The following is a 13,412-nucleotide window of genomic DNA, read 5'->3' as shown; positions in this document are numbered from 1 at the left end:
TGTACAGAAAAATCTATTGTGCATAAACTGAGATTTTATTTATTTAAATCGAAATCATTTTTATTAATAAAAATCTACTGACAAGTATCTGAGTGAGACTCATGACTTAGACACAGTCTTTAATGTTTAATAAGAGGAGGGGAAAAGACCTGCCTTGAAGCATTTCTTTTCCTTTATTAGAATTTATAGTGTCTGTGGATTCCCAGATGTCCAGGCTTGACTCAGAAGTACTTTCAAGGCAACTGTGGGGAGCACTCAGACAGAGCAGGGAGCTGAAGTTTTTGTACCTGTGTACAAAAACTGACAGGAGAAAAAGGGAAGGCTGATCACACCCAGTGTTCAGCAGTGGATGGATTTAATGGGAAAGGGACTCACTTCCCCATGGATTTACTGGGAAAGGGACTGGCTTCCACAAGAGCCTGAGAGTAAAGGTCAGTCAGGAACAGAGCAGGGATGTTGAGCTTTGCAGCTGGGTCAAAACTGCACAAGAGGGACTGAGCTGTTCAGATCATAGCTAAGCCCATTGCTGACAAAAGCTTCTGGACATTTTTCAGGTGCATGCGCATGAAGCCCAAATTTCTAAATCATTAAGTTCAGGTTAAAAGAAAAACTGAGTCTCTTCCAAGCTCATCTTTTACATTCAAGGAACAATTTGGAATAATCCCATCTGCTGGCTGGATCAGTAAATCCAACCTAGTAAATAATGCTTCACTGAGACATTTGCTAAAGTGCCAGCATCAGTTTTCTTCTTGCCCCAGCTTAACACCTTCACAGTGAAGAGAAAGAGTCTCAGACACAAACTTGTCAAAAAACTACAATTCAGAGATCACAATGCTATGCTGATAGTCACAAGATGAAGTTTAAACAGGATTCCATTTTGGATGCATAGTCTAGAAAGAAACAGCTATACTGACACTCATTAAAAATCAAAGAAAATCTGGCCACTGAAATATTTTTGGTGGAGAGTAGCTTTGTACAATTCAATTTTATTTTTTTTACCCTTGCAGATGGTTTCAGTTCTCAAAAACAAGCTTCTGATTTGTAAAGAAAGGAAAACAAAGCCTAGCTGTTTATTTTATGTTTAACTGCAGAAATTCAGCAGTCTCATCCTGTATGCCATCCACATGGGAGTATTTAATAGGCTTAGTCACTGCTAAGTGAAAAAGACCTCTGAGACTCATGGTGGGAGTTTGAGAATGTTCAAATAAAAGCTGCTATCACCACACTCGCAGACAGCATCATTACTACTCCTTACATTGTAAAATGTAGTAGTATTATTATTATCTATAGAGAACTATACAAAAGTATCAGTGCAATTGTTCTGATGCTTTTTTTTTTTTTTTTTTTTTCCTGTGTGTTACAAACTTGGGCGATTATCAGGTTTCTCTAAGCATAAAAGGACATTCTCCCAGGCCTTTCACAGCACTCTCTGTACTGGAACAAACAGCATATAAATGTCCCAAGCATTAGTTCAGGTACTCTACAAAACACACAGTTGCCTGGATGGAGGGATTTCTTCATGCCCTCCTTTCAAGGCTGAATTCATATTGTTTAATATAATTTTTAAGAATTAGACCTACATTAAGGCACATCGTTCAGAATATTTCAATCTGGCTCCCTATGAAAAACAAGAGGTGGGGGAAAAAATCTCATACAAGGAAAAAACCAAGGGAAAGAATTTTAAGGAAAGCCACATGAGCAGAAATTATAGAATTCTCTTGTTTTTCTCTAAGCTGCAAAGAAGACAAACTCATGCCAGGACAAAGGGGATGGGACAGAGTCCTTTCCCTCAGGAGGAGAAAGACTGACAGTCAGTGACACTGATAACCGAACAGTTGTTGCTGAGTTAGAAATTACAGCCCCTGGTAGAAATCAGGGTTATTTTTACAAGGTAATTACACATAGAATTAGCAAGTTCAGACTAATAATTACTGAGAGATGGGAACTAATTCAAGTAGAAGAAGTCCTGAGTATAAGAGACCTGCCAAAACTGGTGCTGACAGTGAAGAGCCACAAAACAGAGCACAAACTCCAACAATTGCATTTCACATGGTGGGGATTCTTTTCCATAATAGAGTAATCATTCTTTGTGTGGAAATAAAGTGTACAGCAATCTTCTTTAAACATTTTACAGACATAACCCTGATTTTTTATTTCTTTCACTGGTATAGGTATCTGCAGATCCTATTCCCAATTAAATGTGGCTGCTTCTTACTCAGCCTTTTTTACAGCCTGATCTTTTACTCCAGTCTCATGAGACTGCTAAAGAATGCACCTTCTCTAGAGAATTCTGCTGCAGGTATGGCCTGTTTTCAGGATAAATATGGCTCCAATGCTTCTGGTCTAAGTTTAAAAAGCAGCAGATAAGTTTCTGCAGAAAGAGACGAAGCGAGATCCACTAGGGATAATGTAGTACTATAAAACTTGTTACTGTATAATTATTCTGGACATCCTACAGCTCACATGGAATCACTTGCTAGAAATCTGACTTAGAAAGCTCGAAATTTAATGCTTTAACTGAAATAATGCAAATTAATAGCACCCTTCATATGGCATCATGTGGACTATTCTAAGTTCACCAGTGTAAGACATCATTACAGTTTGTATGCTTTGCTGACTAATTTCATTGCATGCAAATAAATATGTGCAGTTGAGGTATAGGAGCTTTAATCAGTGCCTTGAACAGGTTTTATAAATATATAACTATGTACATATCAATACTCCAGGACAGAAAGCTATACTGTCAATAACTTCTGCTGCTTTTCATTTAGTGTGCAGACAGATCTATGGGGAATGAAAGCAGTTTCATATTCAGCTAGACCTCAGCCATGCCTAATGATTATGCCCCCAGTTAATTTTTCTGTCCTCCCCAAACAAAACCCTTCAGGCAGAACAGTGCCTAAGTATTACCTAAATATTTTAGACCTAAATATTACACAAGTACAAGGCTTAAGCTTTGTCCCAGACAATGAGGTAAATTCAAGGGGAAAAAATACGGAAAAAATATCTCATCCAAGAAACATTATCACCACTTGAAGCAAATAAAAGTAAAAGGTTTTTGTGTTACTGTGGCTCCTTTAGCTCTCCTCATCATCCTCTTCATCCTCTTCCATGGGCTCCCGCAGACCTTCGCTCTGGCGGCTTTTTCCAGCCATTTCCAACAGGGCCTGAGCCTGAGGATCCACGTCCAGGATACTCTTCTTACCTTTTCTCTTCAAAACAAAATAAAATACAGCCCATTTAAAATGTCAGGATCAAGCCACAGGGAAGGGACACACTGAAAAATCTGTGATGTGGTCTGCAAGCCTAGGACAATGGGGAAGACGTATTTCCAATTTCAGAATCCAGAAATACATCAAATGATTTTTATTGCTGCAGCTACATTAAATAGCCATAAACTGCTCCTGAGATGACAGTGAGATATTTGAAGTTTATTCAGGTTACACACCATCCAGGACATCCTGGTTAGCCCCACCTCAGTCTGAAGCACTGATGTGAAGATTTTAAAGAAGAGATCCAGTTACAATTTAATATTTTCTGTTGAAACAGTTTCCTCTGTTTCTACTTAGAGCTATGTGTCCAGTGAAGTCAGGGCACATGAATTCAATATGAAAAGAAGTATAAAAATTAAAAAGAAATTAATTTTAAAACCCCACCAAACTGTACAGACCAGACAGTTTAATAGGAGAATAAATTGCAGGGATACAGGAGGCTGGAGACAGACTCCTACTCACTCCCAGAAATAAACCAAGTGCAGAAAGACTGGCATAAACCTATTCATATAAATTTATGCTAAAACAATAGTAAGCTACTGATGAAGAAAGCTTTTGGGTCTCTTCCTGAACTACAGAATAAACTTTACTTAAGAATTTCCAGTGCTTTTAGAAACTCTGGGTTTTAACTGAGCCACTCCAAGGAGGTTCCTCCCAGAGACCATCCCTCAGTATTGAAAGGGCCTTTTGAAATTCAAAGTCCTGCAATTCTGCCTCTATCACCTCATGGCTCCTGATACTCTTTCTTGTTGACACCTTCAATAATTCCACTACAGTTTTGCTGTTTGGTGCTACAAAACACATAGCACCAATGGTAAAGAAAATGTTATGCACTAAATGGAGAGAAAGTGTTTAAACAAAAATCTGCAACCCTGAGCTTTGCTTTGTCACTTTGTATTCTATTCCAACCAGGACACAATTTCACAGGTTCAATTCACAATGTCACCTACCCCTGCACTCTCAGGGACATCTCCTACTGCCCAAACTTCCATGGCATCCAGTGTAAAATCCTCCTTGGCTGACAGCTGGGGGCTGTTGTAGGTGGTGCACCGAGGTTTGGCTTTGCTGTGGCCCTTCCCATAGTCACTGTCTATCCAGAGCCCAAAGTAGCCATGCTGTCCACCCATCCCCTGTGGAGAAAACCAGCACATTAAACACAACCTGCACAGGGAAAACACACTGGGAACGTTAGGAAACCTGAAAATAAGCTGCTGTGGTCAGTATTTATGCCACACTTCTGTGGGTAGGTGAAAAAAAGGTATTTTGAGTGAAGCCTCTGTACCCACATCTATTATTCCTCAATACAACCGAAAATTTACCTGAGTAATGCTCCCCTACCTCTGGGCTTCAGAGAGTACAAATATCTGTGACTTGTAACAGAAATCAAGCTCCTGGCTTTTGTTTATTGACTATTAACAGCTCCACTTCAAACAGAGTGGCAGTGCTTGGGTTTGCTGCCTCCTTTCCATTTAGGAAAGTACCTACAGAAACCAATAACGTAATTTGATGTTGTTCACTTTCTCTAGAGCAAATGAATTCCAGCCTGCTGCAATTCCCAAAGTTATGGCCACATAATGCTTCCATTTCCAAGACAGGTGATGTGTTGTAGCTCTGCAGAAACTCCTCTACATCTGGAAAGCTCATTTGTGAACAAGGTAGGAGCAGCTCCTGCCACTGTCATCACACAGCAGCAGCAATGTCTGCACTCTCATTCTGCTGGGCTTTCTCCTCCATAATTCCAAAAGCAGTTGGTGTGGCAGGGAGAGCAGCCAGCAGGAAAATCCTCAGTTACACACATCACTGTTTTGTGCTGCTTCAGGCAGGCAAATTCCCTCACAGAGTAACAAGTGAAATAAATCTGCTCTCAGAAAGAAAAAAACCCCACAAAGCATTTCCAAATGCTAGCCACAAATCCAATTTCCAAATCATCATTTCTGAATACTTACAAGTCCATTTGGCATAGTCTGTTGGCCATGGTTTAAATACATGTAGTGGTCATTGTACCCTGTGTATGTGTATACAGCCAGAGTGGGGAAAACTGAAAACAAAAAGCATCTGTTGTCACCTGCAAACAGAGAAGCACCTCAGGTCAGACAAGAGGTCAAGCAATAACTTGTATTAGAAAAAATTATTTAAGCTGAATAATTCAAAAATACCATCTCCCTTCTCAGAAAGCTGGTAGATCTCCCATCAAAGTTTAGATGTATTCTTTATTCTCAGTGCACTCTGTGCAGTCACAAAAATCAATGTGATTACAGGCTGTGATCCAAGGGCAGAGGCAGAGGCACCACTAGGACATTGTGTCACTGTGTCACCTACCCCAGACTGTATTATATCACCCAAAACTGGCCAGCTGACCTGTGCAAACTGGTGTGAATGCAGACATCCCTAGTTCTAACTACATTGATACATAAATAAGTTCAGAGTTGACGATTTAGAGCAATTTTCACCATGCCCAGTTTGGGATTCAGAGGCACCTGTGCTGTGCTTGCCCTGTATGTTTTGTATGTTTCTCTATCAGGAAAAAAATACAAGGAAAAGGGATGTGCAATCAGTGTAAAATAGTATGATACTAACTGCCTGAACTGGTGATTTTCAAATACTCATTTAGGACATGAATTGACTTTCTAATATAGGCAGAGTGAGGATTCCCAGCAACAACAAATATCCATAGCCCTTGTCTTTTTTTCTTCTCAAATCCATCACAAACATTCTTTCCAAACAGTTCTTCAAAAACCTCCTCTTCTCCCCCAAAGTTTTAAGGGAACAAGAAGTTTAGCTTGATCAAAAAAATCCTTTGGCTGCTGGATTTTAAAAGGGGAACAAAGACAGTGCACAAATGGTAAGAGGAGGCTCAAGTGCTCCTGATGAAGGACTGCCATCCTGTGGTCAAATTTTTTAGACACCAATTCATCATCTATGCTCTACTTCACTCACTTGCCTTTAGTTTTCAACCTAAGCAGCTACAAGGCTTGATAGATTTCGCTGCAAACTTGTTCTGTGGTCAATAAGTCCTGCAATTTTAAAAGCTTTATCAAATAACAGACTATTAATATTAATCAGTAACACGCCTGACTGCCATGCTAAGAATAACTTTGCATGTGTTTTATGTTCTTTGAAGATTAGTGTTATTTTTGCCACAGAAAAATTCAATTGGAAGTGTAAGAAACACTTTTGTGTCATTAAAAGGGACATTAAGGCGACAAGATTCTTGTGCCTGCACAAAAAGCAGGGCATTTACCAGAGATCCTAAAGAAAAAAAAGTGAGTTTTACCTTGAAACTGTGGCTTCACCTCCCAGGAGTGAGATGCAAACCCACCAAAGAGGAAACCATCCAAGTCCCTTATGATCACCAGGCAAGGGCCTTTGTTCACTATGTGGGCACACAGCTGTGAGAAGCTTTCCCCGTGGAGCCTGGAGGAAAATAAAAGCTGCCACTTGTGCTGCATCTCTGCAGGAAGGTGGGAGTTGATGTAGATGATGGCTGGGATGTCAAAGAGACTGACAACTCCTCTCCCTTTGATGCCTTTGCAGTGAGGGACCAGGTTGAGGATGTCGTTGGTCTGGTCTGGGAGGGAATGCAGGACGTGGAGGCCTTGCCTGATGACAACACTGAGGAAAACTGAGATCTGGGGAACTCTGTACACCCAGTCCTCAATGACACTTTGGTCAAAACTTGTCTCCAGCAGCTGAGAACCCACGGGTTTTGTCCCATCTAAAGAATAAGACACAGATGTGGCAGGGGTTAAGTCTCCTTATCTGGAAAATAATCAGGTGATTTTTAAGTGTAAACATAATATTCCATTATTGTAATGGACAGAAAAATATGAAAGGAGCAAGGAACAGTGAAGTGTCAACTACATTAAGAAAATGCAACACAGAACTGAGAAACAGTTACCTGTGGTATTCTTTGGTTGGGCTGCAATGATTTAGACACACAGACTCCAAGCTACAACTCATGAAATGTTCTTTACAAGACACCAAAATCTGTTATTAAAATGGTGGAAATACAGATCTATGCTTTATAAAAGGACACAGTCAAAAATACATGATAAATTTTATTTAAATAAGTATTATTTAAATGCCCATTCCTATCATTTGCAAGTCAGGTATTTGTAAAATAGACATGTTCCACGACAAACTGGGACTTCAGATCAAATCTCACCTGAATTTAGGGGAGAAAGACGGTCAGGTTAAATAAATAAAATTCCAACGTCATTTTCTAAGCACTAGGTTTGAAATTTTGGTCTCACCCTTTAAATTCAAAGCTGTGACCTAAAGAGAGAAATTCTCCTGAGATCAGTGACTCAGCCCTGGGATATGCTGAATCAGAGGTGCTTACCTGGAAGCTTCAATTCTGACAGCAGCTCAGAAGCCAAAGCTTTGACTCCACTTGAAGAGTCCCTCGTGTTCTCCAAACTCCAACCTTTCAGCTCCTTCCTGTAGCTCAGTACATGGACTACAGATGTGATCAGATCCTCTGTGAACTTAAAAGATTAAAATATCACCATTTTGGTACTTCTTAAGTGAAATTTCCAAGAGCTTCAAAGGATCATCTGAAGATAAAGTCAAGCAGTAGTGACGCTGTAATCCCAAAGGTAGAAACATCTCTTGCCAGGACAAGTCAGGAAGTACAGCAATGCTATTTCGGTGCCATAGGCCTTGAAAAGAATCCTTTCTCAAGATATTTCATACATGTTACTTCACAAAGTACCTTCATAAAATAGGGAATTGAAAGAGGGAGGAGAGGGTCAAGCTTTGCAGTGTAGGAGCTGCTAGTGAATTACTGTTCTGTGTATCTCAAAAGCTACACAGTTAATCCTGCAACTAAATCTCTAGAAAGCATTTCACTCGGTTCCCAGAAGCACCAGCCACACCACAGCCCTTGCTGGCTCTTAACTACAGCCCTGCTCTCTGCCTGTCCCCCCAACACACATTTAACTGCTCGTTTACCTCTTGGATTTGTTTGCCTTTCAGAGGCCCTCCCGTCTTGGCGATCATTCTCATTATGATGCTAATCTTCTCATCTGCGTTCCCTTTTAAGAGGTTCGACATAAAAATCACAAACTGCTCCTTAGCAATCTGTTCACTCAGCCCGGATGATTTGCCAGGCAGGTCAATGCTTTTCATTCCATTGTACAACCGAGCAGTCATCGGCTCTGGCAAGGGCTCCCGGGTGTGTGCCTGCAGTGAGAGAAACAGCAAAGAGCAACATTTTACAAACAAAGAATAACTGAGGTATTCCAGGTAATCTGTACTGACATACAGTCTGGAGTATCGGCAATAAACTTTTGTCAAAGAACTGCTTTGCCAAGAGAAAAACTAAAAAATCTCTACTTTTATTGTGATTTTTTTTTTTTTTAGTGATTTAGGTTGATACTGTTTTTCTGGAAGTGCCACGGGCTTCAGAAAAATCAACACTGTAAAGTCTTAATAGGATATTAGCAAAGGGTTTCTAGGTGATAACTCTGGTGCAAAGGTTTACAGCTCTGCCAGTTAAACGTTCAAAATTGTGTTTTAAATCTGCTTTCCATAGTTCAGCTCACTTAAAAACAAAGTAGAGTGTTTTCCATACCTCAGGTTTGGTCTCAAGGTACAACCCCACATACAAGTGTAGAAACAATCCTGGAAAATTTCCCCCTGCATAGCAACTAACTGAAGCACAGATCACCTGAATTTTAAAAAGCATCCCTGGTGTTAAGAGAGTCAAAATCAGCACTTATTCATGTGGATTGCATGCTTGGCCCTTTGAATTGAAATCTAGCTGGCATATCTCACCATTCATCATGGCTCTGTGGGAAAGATCTGACTCTGGATTCAACTTTGAGAGCGTTCAAAAGATAATTACAGTTTAAAAATAAATCATCTCGAGAACGTGCACACTGGAGGACGTGATTACCCAGTGTCCTCACTGTGCACAGAGATGTGACCTGACTCCTCCACACGGGGTGTAGCTCAGTGGGGACTGTGCTGAAATCAGTGGAGCCCCATCTGCCTAAAAGCCCAACTCCACTCAGGGGAGCTGCTACTGCTGGTTCCTGATTCGATCCCACTCTCGGGAAGCCACCTGGGCTGCTCCTATTTGCTGTTAATGGCTGTTGCTGGGCGTGAGAGATCCGATATCCTGAGCTCTGCGCCGCCTGCACTGACGTCAGGGCCACAACTGCCATTGATCCCGGCAGCAGCAGAAATAGCAGGCACAGCCTTTCACATCGGAGCGCTGCACAGCCAGGGAGGGACGCTCACAGGGGGTACAGCTGTCTTTGAGAGGCTTTCTAAAAACCCTACATGAGCCTCAAGTGGGAGAGGCAGCAGGGAACACAACTAAAACATTATAGTCAAGAATATATGTGAATTTTCACTTCACACTGCTGAATTACCTACCTACTCCCTACCTAATCCCACCACTTCACTGTGCTGTTTCATTTTGCTTCTGGCTGTTTCAAAGAGTGGGCCTGGGGTGCCAAAAAGAAGGAGATGTGTAAAAAAGGAATCCTTAATAACCACCTAACTCACACCTCTGACAGCTTAGAAGCCTTGATTTAAAAAGGCTTCAGGAAATTACCAAGAGGTTCCTGCTCTACCTGTTTCCCAAGCGATGCAGTGCAGCCTGTCCTGGCCCAGATGTGCACCCTAAACAGAGCACAGGAGGTGATGCTTGGGGCCTCACCAGTGGTACCAGATTGTTGTTGGATCAAATCTCAGCCCAGGCACGAGCACTGTCACCTACAAGTCAGAAATGCCATTTGCCATTCTCCCTGCACCTCCAGGAAGTCTCCCAAAAGATTTTCATTTAGGCTGCCAAACAAAAGGACAGGAAGGGAAAAGGGAAATGCCCATCAAAGATCACACTGATCTAGGGGAAAGCTGGAAACAGAAATTCTGCCAGGCCCCAAACAATTAACAGGTACCGAAGATGTTAGATGAGTTAGTGCTGAAAATCAGGCAGCAGGAACATCATTTCCAAACCTGCTGCTCCAAAAACTGGTGACAGCTCACGAACAGCCAGGCTGCAGGAAGGCTGAAGCTGCTCTGTATGCACAGGCATTGCTGAACAACTTAAAATAACCTGCTGCTTTCAATGAGTTTTAATTTGACTCCATTATCTGTGTAATATATATAAAACTGCACTTTACCACCACATTCATTTGGCCACTTAGTGCCTGACTAGCTGAAGTTATTAAGGATCCTAATGACTCATTTTTCTCTTTTCTTGATTAGAAAATGAATGCAAAGTTAATCAGAAGCATAATGCATGTTAATCAGCAAAAACAGGGAGCCACAGCTTAATCAAGTCAAATTGAATTCTCTCCTTTTAGTACAAGTGAAGAGATTAGAGACAGTGATATGTCGAGGGAGACAGGCATAACCAAATAGTATCTGACTTTGTGACAGCTTCTCAAGACAATCTGTAAATGATCCCACACTACAGACTCCAGGGGTAAAAATATTCTTCCCATTTTTCAGGTCTCTGTGAAAGTACTTCCATACACCCCAACTTACTTCAGCATCAGAAAAGCTGCAAATGGACCCAAAAGTTCAATTTAAGAGATAAATGCAAACTTGAAAGCCACTACTCTGGTTAAACTGCAGGAAAAAGATAGATATCCATCCTGCCCCAAAATACAAAAAATTAAATTGAGATGAGCAATCCTTAAAAAATACCATATCTTTATAGTTTATTTCTGGAATTCTGTTCAATGCACTACATCCCAGGTATGTCATGAATAACAGATTGTCTCTTACCTGTAGTGCTGCCAGAGTCACAGTTTTCTTTGCAGCTTTGGCATTTTTTGTTCCAGCTGAGCCACTCGATCCTGATAAGGTATCGAATAGTCCATCAATGTCAGACTGCTCCTCAGGAAGAAATCTGGAAAGGTGATTGTGATAGGCATTGCTTTCAGCATTCCCCATCTTTTCAACCTGAATCAAAGGAAAAAAAAAAAACAGTCAAAAGAAACATTAAATACATCAAGGTATCACAAGGGCCATGAAAGACACATCAAACAGACTAACATACCAGTGCAAGCTTTACAAGAAGAGCAAATCAGCAGCCTTACAGGAAATTATTAAAACTACTGTTCAGTCTCTGTATTCACCAAGGCTCAATGAACCTGGAGAACATTTGTGAACAGTAACTGTGCTTTAAAAGCTGACAGTCTGACAGCTCTTGGCTAAATCCACCCTGGCCACCAATGCAAACCTCAGTCAAGTCTCTATCAAATGGAAAAACCAATATGATCTAACAGTTGAATTAGTTTAGACAAAGTCACCGTGAGTTTGACAGCTGGAATACATCCCTAACATGAAGAGAAAATGATAATAGATTAGTTATGACAGATTATGCTGCATCTTCCTGGTGCATTAATGGACTGAACTTAAATTTGCCAATATGATGGGGCACTAAAACACCATCACTGCAAAGTCTCTGAAAATCACATGAGAGTGGTGTTTTTTTATGGACACATTATAAAAATATTTTGAAACAAAGTAACAAAACCATTTAGGAACACAGCTCAAGACCCATTAAAAACACATATTCACACAAAACAAATAAATCAGTCATTGGGAACTGGTACCCACAGAATTAAAGTTGGCGAGAGGGGGGTTGATTTGGGGTTTGTTTCACACTTTCAGTGGTACAACTATTTCTCTCCATGTCCCAGGAATCACCTACATTAGAGAAACTTGATTTTTGGTGTTGTCTGGGCCACGTGCTCTGCCCTTCTCCCTGGAGCAGCAGAGCACACACCTAACAGCGCCTGAATCCCCAAATTCCACCAGGACCGCAGCGACAGCCACCACTGCCAACAGCCTTCCCATCTGTCTGGGGAAGACACAGGTCTGGGGTGACAACATGAAAAAGATCAGATATAGAATAAATGGATCATTCTTTGGGGTTTTTTCCTGCAAATTCCACGTCCTTCCTGACTGCTCTCTTTTGCAGACAGGCCCATGACACAGCCCTTCAGCAGGAAGGACACACTGTTGAGCCCAAAGCAGTATTCCTGTCGATAACTTTGTTTACCGTAGACAAGAGCCGGGTTGTGGCTGCTTCACCTTCAAGCCTAAAGCCTTGTTTGCCTGAGGAAGATGCCGACCGTAGGGCAAACACCGAGGGGTGAATGGAAACCACTATAACCTAGAAGACAGACCGTGGAGATGCTGTTAATTTAAGCAGCGAAGCGCTGCAGGAAGGGGGTCCTTGAAGGTTTATTCCCGGTGTTCCCAGCCCAGCTCAGCCCTGCCCATCCCTCCGCAGCAGCTCCCGCCCCATTCCGGTGACGAGGCGGAGCAGAGCTGAGGCGAGCCCCTCGCCCACTCCACGCTTACCGGCAGGTGACCGCTGTGTCACCGCTGTGTCACCGGGCCGGGATTGATGGTCCCTGCACTGTGACACCGGCCCGGGCCCAGCCCCGATGGTCCCCGCGCTGTGACACCGGCCCGGCTCCGATGGTCCCCGCGCTGTGACACCGGCCCAGCCCCGATGGTCCCTGCACTGTGACACCGGTCCGGCCCCGATAGCCCCGCGCTGTGACACTGGTCCGGCCCCGATAGCCCCGCGCTGTGACACCGGCCCGGGCCCGATAGCCCCGCGCTGTGACACCGGCCCGGGCCCGATAGCCCCGCGCTGTGACACTGGTCCGGCCCCGATGGTCCCCGTACTGTGACACCGGTCCGGCCCCGATGGTCCCCACGCTGTGACACCGGCCCAGGCCCAGCCCCGATGGTCCCCACGCTGTGACACCGGCCCGGGCCCAGCCCCGATGGTCCCCGCGCTGTGACACCGGTCCGGCCCCGATAGCCCCGTACTGTGACACCGGCCCGGGCCCGATAGCCCCGCGCTGTGACACCGGCCCGGCCCCGATGGTCCCCACGCTGTGACACCGGCCCGGGCCCGGCCGGCGCCATCCGGCACCTCCGCCTGCCCGGCCGGGGCGGAGCGCGGGGCCGGCCCTCGGCCACGGGGAGGGACGGGCGGAGCGAAGGGAAGGGAAGGGCATGGAGGAAGGCAGGGAAAGGATGGAGGAAGTGGAGGAAGGCAGGGAAGGGGTGGAGGGAAGCCGGAAAGGCGAGGAGGTGCTGTCCCCGCGATCCGGAGGGGACAGCCGGAGAGCTCCGGAGAGCAGCGGGAGCGCC

General features: G+C 43.5%; 1 protein-coding gene across 1 annotated transcript; it reads right to left on the bottom strand.

The window, feature by feature from the left end:
• Window positions 1–14: 14 nt before the first annotated feature.
• Window positions 15–12,669, bottom strand: MEAK7 (MTOR associated protein, eak-7 homolog). Its single transcript, XM_066327530.1, has 9 exons — window positions 12,606–12,669; window positions 12,301–12,414; window positions 11,019–11,195; window positions 8,226–8,456; window positions 7,615–7,759; window positions 6,547–6,987; window positions 5,219–5,337; window positions 4,223–4,402; window positions 15–3,212 (listed from the first exon to the last, which is right to left on the bottom strand). The coding sequence occupies exons 3-9, from the start codon at window positions 11,184–11,186 to the stop codon at window positions 3,078–3,080; spliced, it is 1,419 nt and encodes a 472-aa protein (XP_066183627.1). The 5' UTR covers window positions 11,187–11,195; window positions 12,301–12,414; window positions 12,606–12,669; the 3' UTR covers window positions 15–3,077.
• Window positions 12,670–13,412: the final 743 nt, after the last annotated feature.

Source organism: Sylvia atricapilla, chromosome 12 (assembly GCF_009819655.1).
Source record: "Sylvia atricapilla isolate bSylAtr1 chromosome 12, bSylAtr1.pri, whole genome shotgun sequence".
Lineage (NCBI taxonomy): Eukaryota > Metazoa > Chordata > Aves > Passeriformes > Sylviidae > Sylvia > Sylvia atricapilla.
This window is presented reverse-complemented; position numbering and strand designations above follow the sequence as displayed.